This window comes from Cystoisospora suis (assembly GCF_002600585.1).
Source record: "Cystoisospora suis strain Wien I chromosome Unknown contig_1201, whole genome shotgun sequence".
NCBI classification, from domain to species: domain Eukaryota; phylum Apicomplexa; class Conoidasida; order Eucoccidiorida; family Sarcocystidae; genus Cystoisospora; species Cystoisospora suis.
The window spans coordinates 81,458-102,485 of record NW_027154002.1 but is presented as its reverse complement, the minus strand read 5'-3'; the positions used below and the strand labels follow the sequence as shown (position 1 = coordinate 102,485).

The 21,028-nt window shown below is 46.0% G+C and overlaps 3 protein-coding genes across 3 annotated transcripts in view; 2 read left to right on the top strand and 1 right to left on the bottom strand.

The window, feature by feature from the left end:
* Positions 1-4,073, bottom strand: part of CSUI_002834 (uncharacterized protein) — a 10,095-nt gene extending 6,022 nt beyond the window's left edge. The window contains exon 1 of the mRNA XM_068063033.1: positions 70-4,073. Coding sequence (XP_067925000.1) covers positions 70-2,563 — 2,494 coding nt within the window. The 5' untranslated portion in view covers positions 2,564-4,073. The remainder of the gene's footprint in view (positions 1-69) is intronic.
* A 4,065-nt stretch (positions 4,074-8,138) lies between these two features.
* On the top strand, positions 8,139-13,167 carry CSUI_002833 (uncharacterized protein). The gene is made up of 2 exons (XM_068063032.1): positions 8,139-9,822; positions 10,850-13,167. The coding sequence occupies exons 1-2, from the start codon at positions 8,700-8,702 to the stop codon at positions 12,757-12,759; spliced, it is 3,033 nt and encodes a 1,010-aa protein (XP_067924999.1). The 5' UTR covers positions 8,139-8,699; the 3' UTR covers positions 12,760-13,167.
* Positions 13,168-15,328: 2,161 nt separating this feature from the next.
* CSUI_002832 (histone hairpin-binding protein) lies at positions 15,329-20,926 on the top strand. Its single transcript, XM_068063031.1, has one exon. It carries the CDS (start codon positions 16,618-16,620, stop codon positions 19,117-19,119), a length of 2,502 nt encoding a protein of 833 aa, XP_067924998.1. The 5' UTR covers positions 15,329-16,617; the 3' UTR covers positions 19,120-20,926.
* Positions 20,927-21,028: the final 102 nt, after the last annotated feature.

The following is a 21,028-nucleotide window of genomic DNA, read 5'->3' as shown; positions in this document are numbered from 1 at the left end:
AGATAGATAGGTAGATGGATGGATAGATAGATAGATAGATAGATGAACTGAAGATCGATGAGATCTTACCTGGACATGAGACCTTGCAATTTTCAGATCTAGGACAGGCAGATCTTCCACAGAAGAAGCATATGGTAAGAGACTTTTGATGTACAGCAAGAAGGAATCGATGGTGTGCCTCGAGTGTTTTCCATGTAAAAGAAAGAGCAAATGGAGGCTGTTGGGCGTTTCTTTGATTTGTCTTCATTCCTTCTCGTTCTATGAGAAGAGCTCCTTCTTCTTCTTCCTCTTGCTCAGCACCCCCCTCTTGTTGCTGTCCTTCCTTACCGTGGATAGGCTTGTTTTCTTTCTTTGAACTCTTTTCTCCATCACCCGCTCTCCTTCTCTCTTTTCCTGTAGGCCTCAAGGAGCAGCATACAACAACAACAGCGTCATCATCATCTTCTTCTTCTTCCTCTCCTTCCTCTTCTTCTTCTTCATCTTCTATGACAATTGCAGTCGTCTTCTTCTCTGATGTCGTAGTCAGGGTGGTTCGTGTTTTGGAAGGAGATCTCCCTCCTTCTTCATCTTCTTTCCTCTTCTCACTCTCCGTTCTCTTCATCTTCTTCTCTTTCACCAACGTCATATCTCCACGAGGTGTACATACATCTTGTTTCATCTCTCCTCCTTCTCCCAGGTGTCCCTCGTCTTCTACATTATCCTCCTCTCCTTCTCCTTCTCTTGGTCTCTTTCTTTTCTTTGAGTGTTCTAAAACATCCAAAAGACGAACCCGTTCTCCAGGAAACACCACTACCTTCCTGTCTCCTTTCTTTACACTTCCTTCTATTCCGTCTCCTTCCATTCTCCGTCCTGTCCTATCCGCGAAAAAGTATCTTTTGCCAGGGTCAACAGACACTCCATGACGAGAAGGGAGAATACGACGAATGCAGTTAGACCAACCGAGCTGTGAAGAAGCCTTTCTCTCATTCTCAAGTTGTGAACGTCGAACGGAATCAAGAAGATTTTCTAAGCGGATCTTCCAGATCTCCTCCTCTTCCTTCTCTCTTTCCTTCTCTTGACGCTTCTCATTCTTCGAAATCTCTCCCTTCTCATGTACACATGAAGACGCCCGAGACGAAGATCGAGAGAGTGTCTCATTAGACTTTGTGTGGAACGATGAAGAAGAGGAAGTCTTCTCTCCTTTAGCAGGAGGAGGAGAAGAAGAAGAGGGTGAGAAGGGTAGGACGTCATTGTGGCTTGGAGAGGGAAGATGTTGTTTCGAGAGACCTCCTAGGTCCTGTAAACGACGGAAGAGACGTTTGTGAAGGAGAGAATAGGCGCTTCCTAGGACTTCATTTCTCTCTTTCCATCGAGACACTTCTCTAGATAGGCACGTCGAGAAGACGACGTCTTTCTTCGATGGAGAAGATGAAGATGAAGAAGAATGAAAAGGCGGAGGACGAGAGAAGGCATTCTTGTTCTGTCTCGAGGAAGAAGAAGAAGAAGACGACGACGGAGATAGATCGGAAGATGACAGAACTTCCTTCTCTAGGAGATCATCGCCATCTAATTCAAAGCTGAAGAGAGAAGAGAAGTCTTCTTCTCTTTCTGTTCTCGACTTTGATAAGAAAACTTTTCTCCCTCGAGTGGTCGAAGAAGTTGACGTGGTCGTAGTTGTCTGACTAGCAACAGGAGATGAACAAGAAGAAGAAGTTGGGTCGTCGTTGCTATCCTGACACTTCCCCTGTTCTTCTTCTTCTTCATCTTCAATCACCAGCGTTACTTTCGATGTTTCACTAGAAGAAGAAGAAGAGGAAGAAGAAGAAGAAGAGATATTGCTTGTAGAGGAGTGAGAAGAAGAGGAGACTTCTTTGACCACCACCTCGACCACATCACATTCTTCTTCCTCTTCTTCTATAAGTTCGATATCCTTATCGCTTATCGTCTTCTTCACATCTTTCTTCTCTGTCATTGCAGTCTTCTTCTTCTTTTCCTCAGAGACACTTCCACTATCTCCCTCTTCTCCTTTTCTTCTGTTCTCTTCCTTCGTCTCCTTTTTCTTGTTCTTCGCACCCGCTTCCTCCTTCATTTCTTCCTTCGAAGTCTTTTCACTCTCCAACATCTTTCCGTCTTGATCTTCTTCTTCTCCGTCTTTCTCCTTCTTCTCTCTTCCTCCCTTCACAACTGAAACCCTAACTTCTTTCTCCTGTTCTTCTTCGTCGACTGAAGAAGAAGATACCGCAGTAGAGGGAGAATGAAGAGGATCTGGCGACCCTTTCTTACTCCCTTGATGCACAGAGGGAGAAGGAGAAGAAGAAGAAGAAGAAGGAGAAAAAGAAGATAACACAACCTGAAGACAGGAAGAAGAAGAAGAAGAGTCTTCTCGTCCTCCCTCTCCTTCTGCTATTATCGTAACCCCTCTTACCCCCCCATTCTCGGCATCTGTTGAAGTCTCTGAAGAAGGAGAAGAAGACGATTCTTTTCGAGTTTCGTGAGATGCTGAAGACGCTAATGAGAAAGAAGGAGTCTCCTCAAAAGATAGCTTTTTCTTCTCTATGTCTTTCATCGTCGTGATCCCTGGCATGCTCCTAAGCAACTTCACCAAAAGGTCGTGAAACGTCAAGAGACTCAGGAGATCATCGGGACAAACATACCAGCAAAAAGCCCTAGGGAAGAAGAAGAAGAACAAAGATCTTCCACACCCAAGAGAAGGGAGCAGAACGAGGGGAAGAGACAGAGAAAAGAAAGAGGAAAGAAGAAGAGGAAAGGGAAACAGCTCTTCTACTATGTATGATAAAGGGACATAAAAAGAAAAGGAAATACACAGACGTGGAGAGATCAAGAGAAGAAAGAGGATGAAGAAAAGAATGAAGAGGGAAGTCTCTTCAGAGTGCTGCCCCCTCCCTAGTTTGCTGTAGGATGAGAGAAGGTCATTCACTTGAGTGCAGGGACGGATAGGAATGTTGAGGAAGAAGAGAAGAAAGAACAGGAGAAAGAAACGAATTCAATTGCATTCTCAACCATCCCCGGAGATGAAGGAGAGACACGTAGGAAGTGAGAGACAGAGAAAAAAGAAGAAAGGAAGATACTGATTAAATGGTGGACGAAAGAACAGGAAAACGACAACGACACATGAGAAATGACGCCATATGAGAATGGATGGACATACGAAGTCCTTTGTCAAAATCTGAACTTTCTGAGGCCAAGGTTGCTTCCTAGCAGAAAGGCACGAAGGATAGCATGAAGAGAAGATAGAGCTGTATCTCCTGCAAGACTCTCGCTCGAGAGGCGGGAGAGTGCGAAAAGAAGGAGAAGAAGAGAAGGAAGGACGAAGAAACTTGGAGAAGACGAAGAAAAAGAGTCTTTTTGTCAAGAGGGATGCAAAAAGAGAGAAGAGTGTGTACGTGGATGTAAACCCTCAAGTGTGTAGATACAAAGATGCGATAAATGCAGGGAGAAAAGGAGAGAGAGAAAAGAAGAGACAATACAGCAAGGACAAGAGAGAAAGAGAGGAACAAAGAGACCTAAGAACGCTGCGTTCTGTGACTCGTTTCGCTGAGGAGGCCTCGAAGAAGGGAAAGTGAACACCTCCCGTGGAGAGAAGGAGAAAAGAAGGCAAATGCCCTCATTGAAGAAGAGGAAGAAGAGGAAGACGAAAAGAAAGAGATGGATGAGTGTGAGAGAAGAAGAGGAGAAGAAGACTGTTAGAGACGATTGCCATTCTCGCTATGGCTGGGTGATGCGAAGGAAGCTCTCATCGCCGCGTTTCTCTCAGGCATTCACTCGTCCTCCATTAACACAAGGAAAGACAGTCTGTTACTTACAAGAAGCAGGGAGAGAAGATCGATATGCAGGAGCCTTTCGAAAAGCGGAAAGAAAGAAAAAACGACCGGACAGATATCTCAAGCACCGCGGAAAGAAATGAAGAGAGAAAGAGGAACTCAACAAGGGCGGAGACAGAAGAGAAATCCATCTGTTCTTTTCTTCTATGAAGTTAAGATTGACGAAAAAGAAACAAGAGGACCAGATATCTCAAAGCCTTCAAGTCATTCTCTAGTCTTTCTCCTTCAGATTTGGAACGTCAAACGTTGTCGCTTTCCAGATGAAGTGAGAGAAGAAAGAAGCCTCGCCCTTCTTGATTGCATGCAGTCACTCGCTCACGGGTTGCTCGCACCCGCCGGCCTTTCTTTCAAGGGGACGAGATTCTCTGTCATCCTTGAAACACAGGAGTGAAAGAAGCCTTGAAAATGTAACCTAATCCGACGAAAGAAAAGCCTCGTCGAGAGAAACCTATCGCTGTATGTATGCACACACGTGTTACCTGTTCTCGCGGGAGCTTTGTGTTCTAGATCGAATCTCCTTCCTTTCGCTCCTCTCCTCATCGGAAGGAGGCTGTCTACAGCTCAGAAGTTTTTTTCCTTTCGGCTTTTTTTGTGTGTCGATGTATTGGACACTCCGAGAAAGGTCAATGCTATGCACGACGTAGGCTTACTCTTCCGCTTATCTCATGTCTCGGTGGTGGTTTGAATTAGGGCGTATCGATGACTTCCACGGTAGAAGCGACACATGGCGGTTCTCCAGTATTTGTGGATTCCTGCTAGCTTCTCTCTCTTTCTGCATCGCACAAGGTCGCGAGAGAAATCTCTCACATCTAAGTGAAGCTGTCCTCTATTCTGCTTGGGAATCTTCTCGTCAGGTAGTACAAGACACAGAGCAAAGATTTCAACGATATGGCCGGCAATAGTATCAGCTGAGAGAATAAAGAAGTGTAGTCTCAGCGACGTAGCGTAAAGAAGAAAGAGACAACAAGTAGAGAAAGAATTCGAGATCTAGGCACGCTGCTTGCGAGTAGGAGAGGGAGGGTATCATTTATGGAAGACAAGGAGAAGTTCTGCCTCTCTTGAAAAGAAGGTTCGACATTTTCGTACTTCTTGCTTTTCGAGAGCCTCGCTAGAATCGAAAGATGAGAACACGCACAAGAACTGACAGCAAACAACCTGCCTGACGAGAGACGTCGTGTCGTGAAATTCAGTTATTCTCGGTCACTCCGTTCTGACTGAACAGTAACTTTCAGGATCTAATTTTTGATCTCATTCAGAAGGAGATGCTTAGTTCAGGTCATCTACTTAGTTTTGTCCTTAGGCAAAACAACAAAATCGCGTTGGCATCTCCACCTAGCTCTCGGGTGAAGATCCCGCAGGGGAGCGAGCCATCATGATGTCTGAACGCGGAAGAGCTCAATGCAAGATTTATGGTCAGCACGGGCGAAAGAAGTGAGAAATCTATCATATCATGGAGCATCATCGTACCCAAAACACAAGGGTACCCTCTGCGGTAGGTAAGCCGTGTGAAGATCCTCGGATTCCAATTGCCCCAGGTTCTCATGTTTCTATTGGACTAAGCAGTAGTACGTTTAGATATCTCGGAAACGCAAAAGCACAAAAAGAGCTCCCTTCTAGCTAGTTTAGCTCCGGCTCAAACTCTTCAAAAGGTCTTAAGAAACGGCGGAGGTTGACAGACAGCCCGGTGCGAATTCTGGTGCTTGAACGCCGAGTGTATGTACACCCCAGGATGGTAACCGTGTAACCTTCAAGTTTGTGACGGACGGCGCTCCATCACTGACTAGCTTGAGAAATTGTGTCATTAGTCCACAAAACGTGAAACGACCTTTTTCTCCCAAGAAAAAAAGATGAGTGATTCTCAAGACCTTGAGACACGGAAAGAGTTGTATTGTGAGATGCTCCATGATNNCCAGCATCGGGGGAGCGGAAGAACAGAAGGCAGTACTCTGAAAGAGAAGGCCGCTGATCTTCACATAGGGACATGCCTTTAGGGTCTACAGAGAGAGGTGTGAAATACACTCCAGTGATATAAACTGTTTGAGAGTCACTGGGGTCATGAATTGAGAGAAGTCTGTGAATTCGCACGTAAGCTCAGCAGGAGTTCGACTTCGCACTTGGGAAACAGCTCAGGTGTTCTTCTGTTCGTTTGCTAGTCACGAAAGAAATCTCTCAAACTCATACCGGCAATGCGATACGTACTCCGTCGAAGCAAGGATGTCCGGTCCTTCACCCTTCTTTTCACACTTTTATGCTGGCGTCTTCTTCACGTTCCTTTTACATGAGTAGTAAAACCGTGACTACAAAAGCTCGTTCTCTGTCTCCCTGTCCCACTGACAAGTCCTTACTTCACTCACCTCCACATTCTCTCAGCCTGTTCAAAGAATCTCACTGAAAGCCTAATACCTCGGCAGTATGGTCGCTCGTACGAGGATGCGAAATTCGGTATCTGATTCCACTTCACCTACTACATGTTGATCTGCATGGACTTTCGAGAACAGGTGATGACGATAGGTATACCGGAACTCTCTCACTCCCTTTATGTTCGATATAAGATAGACGGGTGTCTTTTGGTTTCATCCGAGGAGAAAGACGGCGGCGCTAGCAGCTGTGGATGTCCGAGAGTCTCAGTTTGTTTCTCTGTCTGATAGAGAGGGTCGGTACTTTCGCCAGTTAGCAAGACCATGACTGGATGAATCAGAGCTCTGTGAAACGGTTTCTATCGTTGTGTGTAGTACATAGATCTTCTTGTGAAACTCGCAACGAAATACAAATCTATCTTATGACTCAACCAGGCGGATGTATACTGCAATAGAGAAGAACCGTGAGGAGCCAACAGAGAGTGATGGCTTGTATTCTTTCCTCCAGTAGAAAGACGTGTTTGAAAGCTGTCATACAGCAGGGAAAGTTTCTTCTTGGTTTTCACCCTCTATCCTCCTTCAACCACAGCGATGAAGAAAGTTTCTTCATTGCTCTTTCTAGACATCTCTCTAAGTCAGTCTCATCATTCTGCCTTCTTCGTTGAAATATCTTGAACGGAAAGAGAATCAGAGGTGTTCGCTCTCTTTTCGTCTCTTTTATCTCCAGCCCCTGATACACGCCATAGATGTGAGATATAGACATTCCCGAATACACGCGCATAGAAGATTTATGTGTACTCTTAAATAGAGAGACGACCGAGAGATAGACAGATACATAGATGTGCACAGGTGTCTCTCACTCTATATATGTATGTGTATATCATCCTACAGAAACATACAGAGAAGCAGCCGGAGTGAGTGTAGAAGAAACGAAGGTGGATGAATAAGATGCCGTTCCATCGAGAGGAGGTCCTCTTGTCAAAAAGAAGCGTGCTAAGACAGATCCCCTCAGTTCTCCTCATGAAAAGAGAGGTTTGGACTCTTCTGTGAGGTCTCCTTTCTCACTTGGAATGAGAGAAAGAAGGAGAAAAGAGAAGGAAGATGATCAGAATGATGTCTTTTTGAAAAGTGAGTGGTGTAAGAGAGAGAAAAAGAAAGAAGTTCTTGGATCTACTTCATAGAGATAACTAACAGTAGCAGTAGACATCAACGAGATACCTGGATGATGTGCATACATACGCATGACCTACGCAGCCTTGATCAAGCTCGGAAACAGAGAGAGAAAAATCACATTTGTGCTTATGAGGAGAGCGAACAAGAGAGAGAGGAGAGACCGCGACGTCAAGAGAACTGAGAGGTACAAATGAGAACGAAGACGAAGAAGAAAAAGAAGATACAGGGACAACGAGAAACGGGAGAAAGACGTTAAGACAGTGCCGAGAAACACAGAAAGAGAGATATGGGACGGGAAGAAGGAGTAGATAGACAGCCGGTTTTCTTCCACAGAGAGTTCCCAGTGTTTCCTTTTGATTCGCCGTGTATAGAAAAGAGAAGAGAAAAGTCTTTGTCAGCTAAAGAGAGCAAGGAAAACAGAGAAGTCCTTGTGTAACATTCAACGACCGTGATAAAGGAGGGTGAATCGATTGCATCTATCCCGTCAGATTGTTTGTTCTCTCAAGGCAGGTGTAGAGATAGATCTCCTCGGCAACAGAGTCAGTCTGGAAAGTACAAGAAGTAAAAAGATTCTTTCTATCTTGCTTAAAGATGTAAGATCGAGTGGGAGTCTTCACGAGGTGAAGCGTAAGAGGTCTCCTCTTGTTTCTTCTGTGTCAATCGGGGCTTTCTTCGAACATCCGTGACACATGCACTCAGACTCTCTTTCTCTTCTAGAAGGGAGATTCGACATTTCTTATCTTTTCAGCGGGTTTCTCCTTTTCTTTTTTCTTTTTTTCTCATGTAAGGAAGATAGTGAATCTTCCAGCGGAGAAGCTTTTTGTTTAGCGGAGAGAGTGACGGGTCGTGGAGAGGGAAGGTCGTCAGATGTGAGTCAAAAGCGCAAGCAGAGTAACACTAATGTGTCTTGTTCTCGGGTGTATGTACACCTGAATCTCGTCGTACGCATGTCTACGCTTTTCTGTAAAGAGACCGTACCGCTTTCTTCTCTTTTGTAGAATCCTTTCTTGAAGATGTCTAGTAGCCTAGCATTGCTTCTCCCGCCTTCTTTCCTCTCCAATACTTGGTTCTTTCGATCAAAAAGCTTTCTTCTTGAGTCAGTTGTCTAGACAGTTCTCTCTCTTCTCAAATATCGATTCTCTGCTCTCTATCTTTGCTGCGTTCTTCTTCCGAGGAGCTGAATTTCCTTTTTGCTCCTTCTTCCGTCCGCCCTTCTTCTTTCCTCCTCTTCGTTCTCTGCTCATCTCTTTCGTCTTTCGCTTTGGCATCTTCTTCAAAAGAGCAGACTTTCTATTTGCTACTTTTCAAGAAGCTTCTCTCAGCGAATGAGTGGATTACCCACCCCACCATGAAGGCTGCGACCTTCTCCTCACAGGGGGAGGATCAAGCGGGAGAAATTAGGACTGATAGTTCTACTTCTCCCGTAACAAGAAAAGAAGATGCTTCTATAAGAGTAGAAGAGAAGGTCAGTAATCATCCTGTTGTTCTCTTTCTTATTCTTTCTCCTGAGTTGTCGACTCACGTCGGCCACGATCGAAGAAAAGAAGAGACAGGTGAAGGTAGTAGTAGTAGTGGCAGTGTCCCAGGGAAAGCGAGAGCGAATAAGGCCGATGATAAGGAGAGAGAAGACATCGCACATCAACCCCCAAGAGAAGAAGAAGAAGAAATAGATAGACCGCTAAGAGAAGATCACACTTCAGATAAAACAAGGAGAGGATTGTGTTCAGACGTTTCCAAAGATGAGAGTGTCTCATCCATTATCAGTAGGGGCGGCCTTCCCAGTGCTTCACCTCTCAACTCTTTCCTTACAACTTTATCATCTAAACTTGACTACTTCTCTAGCAAAGACATGCATGATGTAAAGGAAAGAACCCCTCCTTCTTATGATACTGTCTACGTCCGTACAAAATACTATGACGCTCCCATCCAATTTGTCTTTCATTCTCTCGAACCTTCAACAGCTCACCCTTCTTCTCTCTCTTTTTCTTCTTCTTCTCCTCCTTCTTCCTCTCCGATGGATTTCTCTTCTTCTTGCCTTCTTGACTCACATCCAGAGGCTTTAATTATCGTATATTCTCGACAAGGTACAACACCTGTTTCGCCTATCTCTTCTTCTTCTTGCTTCACTGGAAATACTCTACCTTCTTCCTCCTCTTCTCTTCTCCAGGAGACTGTTGCCCAGTCAGAAACTTCTTCTACATCATATTGTTCCAGCGAGCTTTCTTCGCATCAAACTTATCTATCGAATTCTTTTGAGGTAGAAAGAAAATATTCTCAGAAGCCCGATGCTTTCTCCTCTTTCTCTCGTCTCTTTCTCTCTAATAGCAAAAGTCACACCATGCAAAGAAAGGAAGATACAGATAGATCTCTTCTTCCACTGCCAGAAGCTCTTCGTCGGTGTCCATACACTCTACGATCTGACTGTGTCGAAGAGAAGAGAGGGAAGAAGGAGAAGGGGCAAAGACAGTCAGGTGAGAAAATCAAGAATCTTTTTTCTTCTCTCTTCTTTGTTGAGAAAGGATATGAAGAGAAGACCCGCTACGTGTCATCTTTTTAACTGACGCCCTAGCATGCCAAGAAAGAAAGAAAGAAAGAAAAGGGAAGTCTCTTTGGTCCAGTATGACGGAGCATAGCTAACATACACGTAGCCCCCTTCGTCTGTATAGATGGACAGAAGACGATACATGAAATACATAGAGATGTATAGCCAGATTTGTTCGTATAAGAATACAATACATGTGCATACATATATATATATATATATATATATGTACACAGGAATACATGTCTATCTATCTGAATAAATGTACCTATGTATATATGTGTATGCCGTACCTCTATACATAGTAGGACGTGCGCGTGCAGTGAGTGATCACCCCCACTGTAAAGTTCGTATGAGAGCTAAAGATAAGGACAGGTCTTTTCTTTTATCTCCAACAACGGAGGGTCTTTCTTTCTCCTCCTTTACCAGCCTATATCTTCTCGGTCACTGTCATGATCCTGTTCTTTTCGAAAGACTTCGTTCTCCCCTGTCGACGGCCTGTGTCTCTTTTTTCTTTTGTGAGAGGAAATTTCAGTGACACCTTTCTCCATATATCCCACAGTTATCGAACTAGATCTCTGGAGCCACTGCTACCTCGGGTCTTCTTCTTCTCTTCCTGAGTTCTCTCTACAGTTGTAGTGAAAGCTTCTCATCTCTATCTTCTGTCTTTTTCTTCGTGATATATCAAAGTCTTTCATCAACTTCCTCCTATGGATAGATCAGAAGTTGAAGAGACATTACAGAGTACGTATCTCCACTTCATGAATCGCGTACATGCTCTTCGTGTGGTCCGAACTTCTGCCTCTTGCAGCGTCTTTCTTTCTAGGGTTGTCTCCTTGCTTGGAAGCATAGTGAAAAGTCTATTCTTCTCTTGTGAATATCTGACTGGAAATATACCTCATGTGAATGACAAGCGATGTGCTCTCTCTTTCTGTCCCTTCCTTTTTCCTGAAAAGGCGAGCGTGAAGAAGCTGCTAGTCATTCCTCAATCCAGAGAACACATTCAGAAGAAGAGGAAGAAGAAGAAGAAGAGATATATCGGATGAAAGAAGACGCGATCAAGGCGGGGTACTCTCCGCTGCAAGATGAAGACGGTGAAGAAGAGAAAGACGAAGAAAGACAAGTAGAAGAGGAACAAGAAGAGGAGATGAATGGAGAGTGGTTGAAAAGTATTCCTATCAAGTTTCTTGTAGGCTTTGATCTTCTCTCTTCGTCTTCACTTTATCAGACAGAAGATCGGAAGGGAGAAAGACACGAAGAGAGAGGAGAGACCTCAAAAATGAAGAAAGAGGGGGCGTTTTTTCTTTCTTCATGTAGGGAAAGATGGGGTGGAATTGAAGAAGAAGATGAAGAAGAAGAAGGGGATTATGCAGACCCTTCAGAGATTCTTATCTTCGAGAACAACTCTATCTTCGAGCATATCTCTCTTCCCCTGTTTCTACCATTATCACATCCTTGTCATCCTCGAGATAGCCAACGAGGCGAAGGAGAAAAAGAAAAAGAAGAGAGGAACAAAGCAAAGAAGAATGCATGCACCCTTACCATGACAGAGTCCGGATCAAACCCATCTTCAAAGATGAGCTTTTCTTTTGTTGACAACGCCAGTCCCCATGTCCCATTGTCCTCTTCATCTTCCTTGTCTCCTTCTTCTTGTTCTTCTCCCTCATCGTCCTTGTTCACCCCCCTGCCTCCGTCTTCTTCTTCGTTCTCTCCTTCTTCAACATCAACGACCACCGATGGATGTGCTTCTTCGACTTCTACCGATGGCTATTTCTCTTTTTCTCAATCTTCTCTTCCGGCCTCATGCACTTCTTCCGTACATACACACCCAGGTATGGAGCGACTCGTCGAAGCTCTTCACTGTCATGCCTGGCCCAATCTGAAGCGACGGAGTGAATCCTCTTCTCTTGCGAAATCAAGGAAAGAAAGGCTCTATTGTCATCAGATGAATGAGCAAGCTAAGAAAAGAGAAGAAGACATCTCGGGAAACCATGGCTTCGAGAGGGCATGCCTCAGTACGTTGGAAGGGTATAACACCCCTTCTCATGTATCTCTCCCTGTTTTTTGTGATCTGTCTTCGGCGTCACACCCAGTATGTATCAATTCTTCTTCAGTTCATGTAGAAGGAGAAGCAGCGCCAAAGAGAGAGTCTATCCATGACTGCGAGGTGATAGAGTCAGAGGAGAGATTGAAGAGAAATGAGAGAGGGAAAGGTACCATGACGAAGAATGATGATAGGGGTGTTCTCTCTGAGAAGAAAGAAGGAGAGAAGCTAAGGGATGGACAAGGAGAAGAGGAAGACAGGGAGATATTCCTGAGTGAACATGAGGAAGTAGAACAGAAGAAGAAGAAACGTGTTGAAGAAGGTGGTGTAGGAGAAGGCGAGGAGAACAAGAGGGGAGAGAAGACTGGAGAGTTAAGAGCAGAAGACGAACGGATCGAGAAAGAAAAGAGAGAAGGCACCTGCATGCTGACAAGTGAGAAGAAGACATGCAAAGATGTAAACAAGATCGGTGTGAATTCACGGGGAGAAGACGACGAGGATAAGAAGAAGACGAAGGAAGATGACCATCACTCGAGAATGAAAGACTCGAATGATCGGATGAAGCAAGATGTGGAGGCAAAAATCTCAAGCACCTCTCAGTCCAATGATAACGAGGAGAAGAACAAGAAAAAGAAAGAGAGAATGGAGCCTACAGCGGAATCTATACAAGATTTCGCTTATCTTATTCATAAGATCAAAGAGACAAGGGACCAGAGTGCTGGGCTTTCATTCGAGGAACGACGTACACGAGCTGAGGCTGTAGCCATGCAGTTAATGGGCATGTTAGGCTTATCAGAAAGTGAAGAAGATGAGAGTGACTAGATAGATAGATAGAGTCTCATGACAGTCAGTGTTCCCAGTACGAGTGCATAGCGAAAGAGAGGAAAAGGTAGTTCATGGTACTGGGACTGAGGGAGTACAGGCAGACGTACGTAGGGGTCTTTCAGACAGAAAAGACGGAGAAGAAGAAAAAGAAAAGAAACAGATCACCCATCCTGACTCTGCAAAGCATCATCTTTTCCCTAGTGTCGATCGCTGATGTCTTCTGAGGAATCTTTCTGTCCTCCTGTATATCCTCACAAACTTAGTTGTACACTTTTTCCGTATGCAATAGATGCAGATATCTCAAGGAGAGATATCTACATGAGTTATATATGTATACATGTGTGCGACTGTCCATATGTGTATATGCCAGCATACAAGGAAAGCGTTTCTTAGTATGTGCATGCAAGAAAAGAGAGTCTTGGGTGTTAAGCCAGTCGTTTCTCTTTACAGAAGTAAAGCCAGCGACAGCAGTACTTCAAGAAATAGAAAGATCTTTTCTTCGTAGTTTGCTTCATCGGTAAGAGTACGTGTTATGACGCCAACCGAGGAAAGAAAAACGGCCTTGTCTCTTGAGAAGACCGTGCATGCACACACTCTTCATTCCTTGTCTATATAGATGGCACAAAGAGACTCATAGCAGACTGGAGTGAGTCTTGTCCTTCTCTCCTTCTTCACGTGGAATTCATACAGGTAGAGGGAAAACAGAAGTTTCGTTCATTCGCAACCTGTAGACAGATTATGTCCTTTAGAAAAACGAAGACTGTCCTTTCGAACTCAGAAGAAACCTTCAGACTTTTTTCAAACGGCTCACCAGTTGATACGGGGGAACAAGACAACTGATGAAGCATCCCTATATAGGGTCTGTATAAAGGCCAGGCTGTTTCCTCTCACAGATCATTGCAGATGGAGAGAGTAAAAAGACAAGGCCGAGACAACAGACATCCGTCGGTTTAGCTTTCCTAGTAGCTAAGCAAGCACTATTTGCTTAGGAGAACCTGCTGGTTATATAAAGACTTCCTTCCTTCTTGAGGTAGCTGTACGGCAGGCGCCTGAGCGTGCTCCGGTTGTGGTTGATCCCCCGGTACGCATCGTGCAAACACATTCCGAGTCGAGAAACAAGTCCCTAGGCGTACGAATTTTGTTGCGGGTCTACAAGGGAAGCAAGGAAGGCGAGGGTCTGTCACTCCTGTCAAAACGCACGTCAGTTATTAGTCTGTCGACGTCGCTTCTACAGCTCCGCAGTCTCAGAAGTCGCTACAGGAATGGGGGGCTACGAGGGAAAGAAAGACTGTGGAGGCGTACTCCAGATCGATTAGCTAAACAAGGGGCCACCTGAACGGCGAGAAATCCTGAGTGAGGTTCTTATGCAGCCTACGTACAACGGTCACAAAGAGGTAGAAGCTTCAAGAAAACAGAACACTGCTGACCCCTGTCAACCGCGAGAACCTAGGAATCTCGGGGAAGCAGGAAGTTCCTGCGTCCGACTTCGAAAGACTATTCACCGCCTTTGGCTAAAGAAGATGATACATTCTTGGTCTCTACCTAATTGTATACATAGCGTATGCAAATATCGCTCCCGGAGATATCCACATCTATGTGCACGTAACTTAGGTATACAAATACGTTTCTGAGAATTTACAGAAGAACAATCGGCTTCCTCATTAATTACTCTTTTTGTGTCATCTGTCTGAATAAGGGAGGGAGGTTGTATGCGTGCACGGTCTTCTTGAGAGATAAGACATTTTACTTTCTTCGTTTGCCGTCATAGCGTATCGATGAGACGAACTATGAAGAGAAGTCGTTTCTATTTCTCGAAGCGCTGCATCCATCCCTTGAGAGCTGTGGAGTGCCTGGTCTACAAAATTACCTAGGGCGAAAGGAACCGTATTGCCGAGACGTATCACACATGAGCGGGGGATGTGTATTATGGTGTTAGTTATCAACCGACTGCTTATGAGAATGTTTCTGGATAGGAAGTTCCGCACAAAGCAACGGATATATCGTCTCAGTAGATTAGCTCTTCGTGGCAACGACTGCGGTCCTTTTTTCCGTGTCGCTTAGAAGGTTGTCGTTTCAGTCCTCAATAGTCCCTGGTACGGCTCTAAGGGAGGGTCGACGCTAAGACAAAGAGGAGCTAGCGCTCCGCGCCAAGGCATCACGAACTGTAAGCGCATCTATGTGCGTTGTCTATCTTGTCGACTCGTCCCGTTATAACACTGTATCAGCGTGGAAGAGCGGGAAGGAACTCCGCGAGTAGTCCGAGACAGCTTCTCTCCCATCAGAAAGTACGTCTCTATACCCATGTGGACGCATGACGGGTCCTTGTAAGCTTGAAGAGCATCCCTGTATGTCCAGTATGTATTTGTTCGTTTCGTAAGCTGATGCTGAAGTGTAAAGTCGTCTATAAGCAGTTCCCTCTTACGGTACTTCGGCTGGATTCTCAAACTGACTGACATGCGCAGTCCTCGTTACAACCTCCCCCTGGTGTGTGCCTAGTGTGTATATCCCACCTTGAGGCACGTCTGCCGGAGTGGAGAGAAGATCTCGACTTTCCTTTATTTGGAGACCGGGTGACACTTTGCCTGTTGCACTGACTTGTCACTGTAGGGCCCCATCGTAAACCTTTCGATAAAATGCCTCAGTGGCCTTCTCATGTCTTTCTATCTGTCTGTCTTTGAACGCTGTCTCTTCAATGATGCTGTTGTTGTTTCTGGACTTGATCGTCACTTCCCATCCCGGTGGATCTTCAGCTGTCCACGCTTTTCTCTTGTAATCTTGTGTTTCCATGCTCTTTCTTTGAACTATTTTTCCCTATCATCGGTTGTTCTCTTGGAGCATGTGTGTAGAAAAACGTCCATCGCAGTTTCGCGCCGGGACACTCTTTCCTCTCTCTCCCTTTTTGGATGTAGTAGCGTGATCGCGAAGAGAACTCTGTGAAGAAACTAACCTTCCCGGTAACATCATGATCCTTTCGTCTTCTTACGCAACACTGGCACAGTTCTTTCGATGTCGCGTGGATCGTGTGCCGTTTCCTAGTGAAGTTTCGACTGTTCTCTTTTTCTTTTCCCATCTATATCCACCCCGGCGGCGTGCTGTCTAGACAGACCCCCAATGGAAAGAAATTGAACGAGTTCTTCTTCCCTTTTGTTTGTCTTTCTCGTCCCCGAACCATCCGTCTCTGTGAGTTCCCCCGTCTTCTTTGTTGATGTGCTTCTTTCCATCTCCATTTCTCTCCAACCGATGCGTGTTGGTCCACAGTCGGAGAGAAAGAAGCGGTCAATTCAGACGGGGAATGTTAATGACCTTGCCCCCAAGTCCCTGTTGACAGCTTTCCTGTCAAGATCTCTAAACGGACTTTTTCTGTCTTGGCGAATGGCTGTGCAATTGTGAAAGGTCTTGAAAGGAATCACAGTGGCAAGGTTCAATAGAACCGACAAAAACGGTGAGTTTCTTTCCGATCTTCTCTCCTTTCATAGGCTCACGCTCCCCCCGGTAGAAGGAACTTGTGTTTTCCTCTCTCTCTTTCTCTCTCATCTTCCACACCCATTATTGGCGCTGCTTTCTTGTCCTCTCCGGTGTTGCTGTCTTATTCCCTCGCTCTCACACTCATCCCGTGGTGAAGACCGTACAGTGAGAGGGAGAGTTGTTGCTGTCGTCCTCCTTGTCTTTGCCTTCCCGTGGAGTCGTTGTTCTCTCACTTGTGTTTCCCCCTTCTCCCCCTCCACTTTTGCGTTAGCTTGGTGCTTCGGACACTTTTCCGTCCCCTCTTTCGTCTTGTCGGCGAAGTTCCTCCCCTTTTGCCTCGTCATCCTTTGTCGTCTATCGTCTTCCTCTTTTTCATTTTCTTTCTTCACAATGACGTTCCTTGGAGGAGTACGCTGGGCAGATATTAGCAGTGATACGCAGTCTCTTTCAGCCACGCCATGTACACCTAGTCATGCTTCTGGAATGGTGGCGGGAGGTCTGGGCGTCGCTCCTACCTCTGCGGCAACTGCTGTCTTGTTGCTCCAGAACGAGGCAGCGGAACACTCCTACTTGAATCCTTCATCTTGTGCAGCTGAGTTCGAAAATAGTAGTGCTGGCTTGAATCTCCATTTCCGTAATGCGGCCGCTCTCGGTGGGTCAGGGGTGGGAGGAGCTGGAGGTGAAGAAGCAGTAGATGATTTGGATCTGTTGTCTCCAACAGCAGGGGGGGGTGAAGATCATCATCTATCAGATCGTAAAGTTCTCTTAGGAAAGGACCCCCGAGGAAAAACAGGAGGAGGAAGGAAAGGAGAAGAAGCAGGTGGTGGAGGAGGACGGGGAGGTAGACGCTCTCTAACAGGTGGTGGTGAGGGAGTAAGAGATAGCGGTGTATGTACAAACAGTGGTAGTACTTCTTCAACACCTGGATTCAAAGGCTTGTTAGGAGGAAATAGTTCTTCGGCCTCCTCCTGTCAGAATGGAGATCATCATTACGATTGCTCCTCTACTGGAAGGAGAAAACTCGCTCATTTCGATGGAAGTCATCGATCAAGTACAACAGGCAGTAGTAGCGGGGCAATAGCAGGAGGCGGGGTTACAGGGCGAAAGCCTCGGAGATCATCTAATAAGGCGATAATCGAAGATGAGTCTGAGGCGTGTGCGAACTGGAGAGAAGCAGGGAGAATGAATGCTGGTTCATCTTCCACTTCTGGTGCATCTGTGAATGGATCTGGGCATAGAGCAACTGCGCCAGCACTAACTCCAGCAAAGAGAAACCGCCGTGTCTCAGGAGGAGGGGGAGCGTGGTCTTCATCTCGTAGTGGAGGTGGCAAGACGCTTCTGTCGACACGGGATATGGAAGAGGAAGAAGATGAAGAAGAGGGTTTATCATCATCTTCTTGTGATGGAAGAAGTAGTGGGGGACAACAACACCCGTTGAAAAAGAAGCGATCTTTACCTCAGTATTCTTCGGGCCACCAGAAGGAAGGAAGCTCAGGGGTGGTTTTCATGTCGGATGGTGCGGGTGGAGGAAAAGAAGGAGAGAGAGAGAAAGAGAATAAGAATGCTGTCATAGGGGAGGAGAGGGGAGAAGACTTTGACAGGAGGACTTCTCCCTCTCGAGAGAACGGTCTTGATGGTGAGTCTGTACCAGGCAGTGGTGTCTTGAATGACGACCACACAGGGGAGAAAGAGAATTCTTGTTGTCACCCAAGTCATAAAGGCAACCCCTCGGGTGTATATACACCAGGAGGAGGTGATATGATGAGTCATCATCAGAACATCACTCCTCGAGGAGGAAAGAGAAGTAGTGCATGTTCGATATTAACCTCGTCATCTTCAGGAGGAGGAACAGGAGATCATCAATATCCTGTGGGGACCAGTTCTTTCAAAGGCGGGGGAAAACGAAGCGGTCGTCGTTCAGTTGGTAGTGGAATAGAAGGAAAAGGCCAAAGAAGACGACGAACATCAGGAGGAGCAACATGTTACGGTAGCAGTGCTAGCACTACTGTTGGTCTAGGAGGAGGACCAGGAGGAGGGGGCATGCCAAGTTCCTTACATCAGCAGCAGTCACCGAATCTCTTAGTTCAACATATGCAAGCTATATCTGCACCTTTCTTACATATACCTGGGTTTGTGTCTCCTATGTTTGTTCCTGTTGGGACAACTCCCTCTCCTGCCGGTCTTTTATTTCCTCATCCTAATGCCAAAGACATGGGGGGGCAGCTCCATCATTTGCCTGATGGAGGAAATAAAGAGAGTGAAGAAGAGGAATGGGCTAGGCGCGAATCAGCGCGGATGAAGGATATTGCTATTGGTAAAGCAACAGAAGGTTATCGTAACTTCATTCGTACAGTTCCTCGAGATCAAAGGAAAGAAGATGATCCTTCCACCCCTAATCCGAAACAACGTTGTACAAAAGCGGAGTTTCAAAGAGAGTATCTTGCATGGCGTAAACAGCTTCATCGATATGATACGTCTCCTTCAGTAGGCGTAGGAGTGGCTGATGACGTGTTAGATGTAGAAGAAAGATCACGCTGCTGGACTCAGCAAGGAGGCAGTAGGGACCTGGGACCAGATACCTCCGAGAGAAGAAAGGGAGAAAAAGAAGAAGGTGGAGAAAGAAAAGAAAGTGAACACCAATCGTCTAGTAGCAGTGGTTTCATAGCACAGGGAGGAGAAGCAGGAGGAGTTGCCTCCGTATCACAAGGTGATGCCGCCGGGGTAGCTAAAGCTGCTGCTGTGAGAATATGTGGACGAGGGGGAGGACCAAGTGAGAAGGGAAGGAAATCCACAGGAGAAGGAGAGGGCAATGATGACAGAAGAGGAGATAGTGATAGTGAGGCCGATGCTATTCTTGCATTCAACAGGGATTGTGAGCTAGCTGGCTTGTAGATGAAAAGTGTCTACATAGATGGATGCGGCGTGACGATTCTTTCTTCTTTGTCACCAAGCTGCTGCTGTGATGAGAAAGAGAAAGAAGGAGAAAGCGTGAGACTTTGGTGTTTCTTTCATTCCCGACGTGTGAGAATAGCTTTCTTGGAATCTTTCTCTCAGGATCCGCAGGGTTTTTATGATCCGAAAGCGAGGGAGGGATGCATGAGTCACTAAGGTGGCCGTCGTGTCTTTTCTAAGGAGGGAACGTCTCTTTCTTTCTCTCTCTTTATGTGTGTGCTTGGCTGTTTTTCTAAATGAACCGTATTACTTGATACGTCTTGTATTGAAGGGTCAGTGTACTCTGGTTATGATTGAATGAATGTAGATCGCGTATGCATGGAGACATTCGCAAAAAAGGACAAGAGCAATTGGGTGACGCCATGTGAAGTAGGGTGTATGTACAGTGGAAGTAGTGCCGACAATGATGACTAAAGTAAACCGTGTGTCATCGTGCGCCGGGGTTTTTACTATTATGAGGCATTAGTAGCTAGCTACCTGCTGTTTTCATACAAGGTAGACACATACGTAAGGTGATGGCGACAGTTTGTCTGTCGCCATCATGAAAGAACGAATGACCACTTTGTAGCATTCTGCCGCCAACGCGGTGTACTTACACCAAGTGAAGAAGGTACGGAGGAAGGAGAGGGAAATCTTGAACCCCCTCCTTCCACCCCTACCAGAAAATCACTCTAAGACCAAAAAGGAACGAGTTAAACAAACGAAACAGGTTCTGTCTGTCTGGATATGCGTGAGTTCGGGTTGTTTTCAATCGTCCCCTTCGCGGAATGCCTCTAGTCAGAGCTATCGCTAGCTCTGTGTCGAAAGGGGGGGGCGCCTGTGTTAACACTATGACAGTGTAGATACATCATCGGCCCGGAGAAGAAATACTAGGAGCCTACAAGTGCGCACTGGAGCCGAGTGTGTCGCGTTTTCAACGTGCTCCTCATCGATCTGTCTACGGCTCGCGTACGTAGGAGGGCAATCGGAGGAATGAGGAAAAACAAAAACACTAGAAGGAAGGCGCGGAAGGAAGGGCAGGTGGCTTTCACTGTAGGTCGCCGCAGAAAATGGCGGGTGAAGAGAAATTCCTTTCTCTGTGGTTCTTCATGTATGATAAGTAGGGAAGTACACTGTGTGACAGAGCTCCTAGACGTCACATAGAGTGAGCGGTGGGTGTATGCCATAGAGGGCGGAGTGATCAGGACTTCTGCAAACTGGAGTTTTCTCTGTTGGCCTCTTTGCGTTCTTCGTTCCTGCTGTCGCCTTTTTTACCTCGGACACCTCCGTCTCCTTAGATCCCTCTCCTCCGGCTGGACTGTTGACAAGCCGCTATCCGCCGCTCTAGTGGAGTGTATGTATACCAGGACAGGCGTTTCACTGCGGTGGTATTGGTGTGGACGGGTAGAAACAAATCGTGACTGTTATCAGCTTGTTTTCACAGGACAATGCGTGGTTTCGGTGTCTTTTGCTTGACTGGCCCACTATGACTTCGAGGTTGTCACACAGCCCCTCCTTGCTGCTTACCCCCACGTTCTAAGAAGCGCCTGTGCAATCATTTGGTTGGCGCTGTCGTCTGTCCTGGCAAATCGCGTCTTCGCTTCCTTACCTCGTTTGTCGAGATGATGCTTGTTCTGCTGTTTTCTTGTTTTGGCGTTCAAACCGAGGCTTCCTTGGTTGGTTTAGTGAGAACATAGCAGTTTCTGTGAAAAGTCATGCGGTTAAATCTCGCAAAACGCGCGAGTTGAGCTGTTCTTTCTCTTCAGTACACAGGACACTCAAGCACTATCTCATCAAATCCAGAGCTCACACCTTCCGCAATGCCTGCGGGATCTACCGTTATCAGCTCCGGACAGCTCACCTTCATTTT

Coding starts and splice junctions, on each gene's coding strand:
- CSUI_002833 (XM_068063032.1), top strand. CDS start 8,700: ATGAAGGCTGCGACCTTCTCCTCACAGGGGGAGGATCAAGCGGGAGAA. Junction 9,823..10,849: donor GAAGGGGCAAAGACAGTCAG/GTGAGAAAATCA, acceptor TTTCCTGAAAAG/GCGAGCGTGAAGAAGCTGCT.
- CSUI_002832 (XM_068063031.1), top strand. CDS start 16,618: ATGACGTTCCTTGGAGGAGTACGCTGGGCAGATATTAGCAGTGATACG.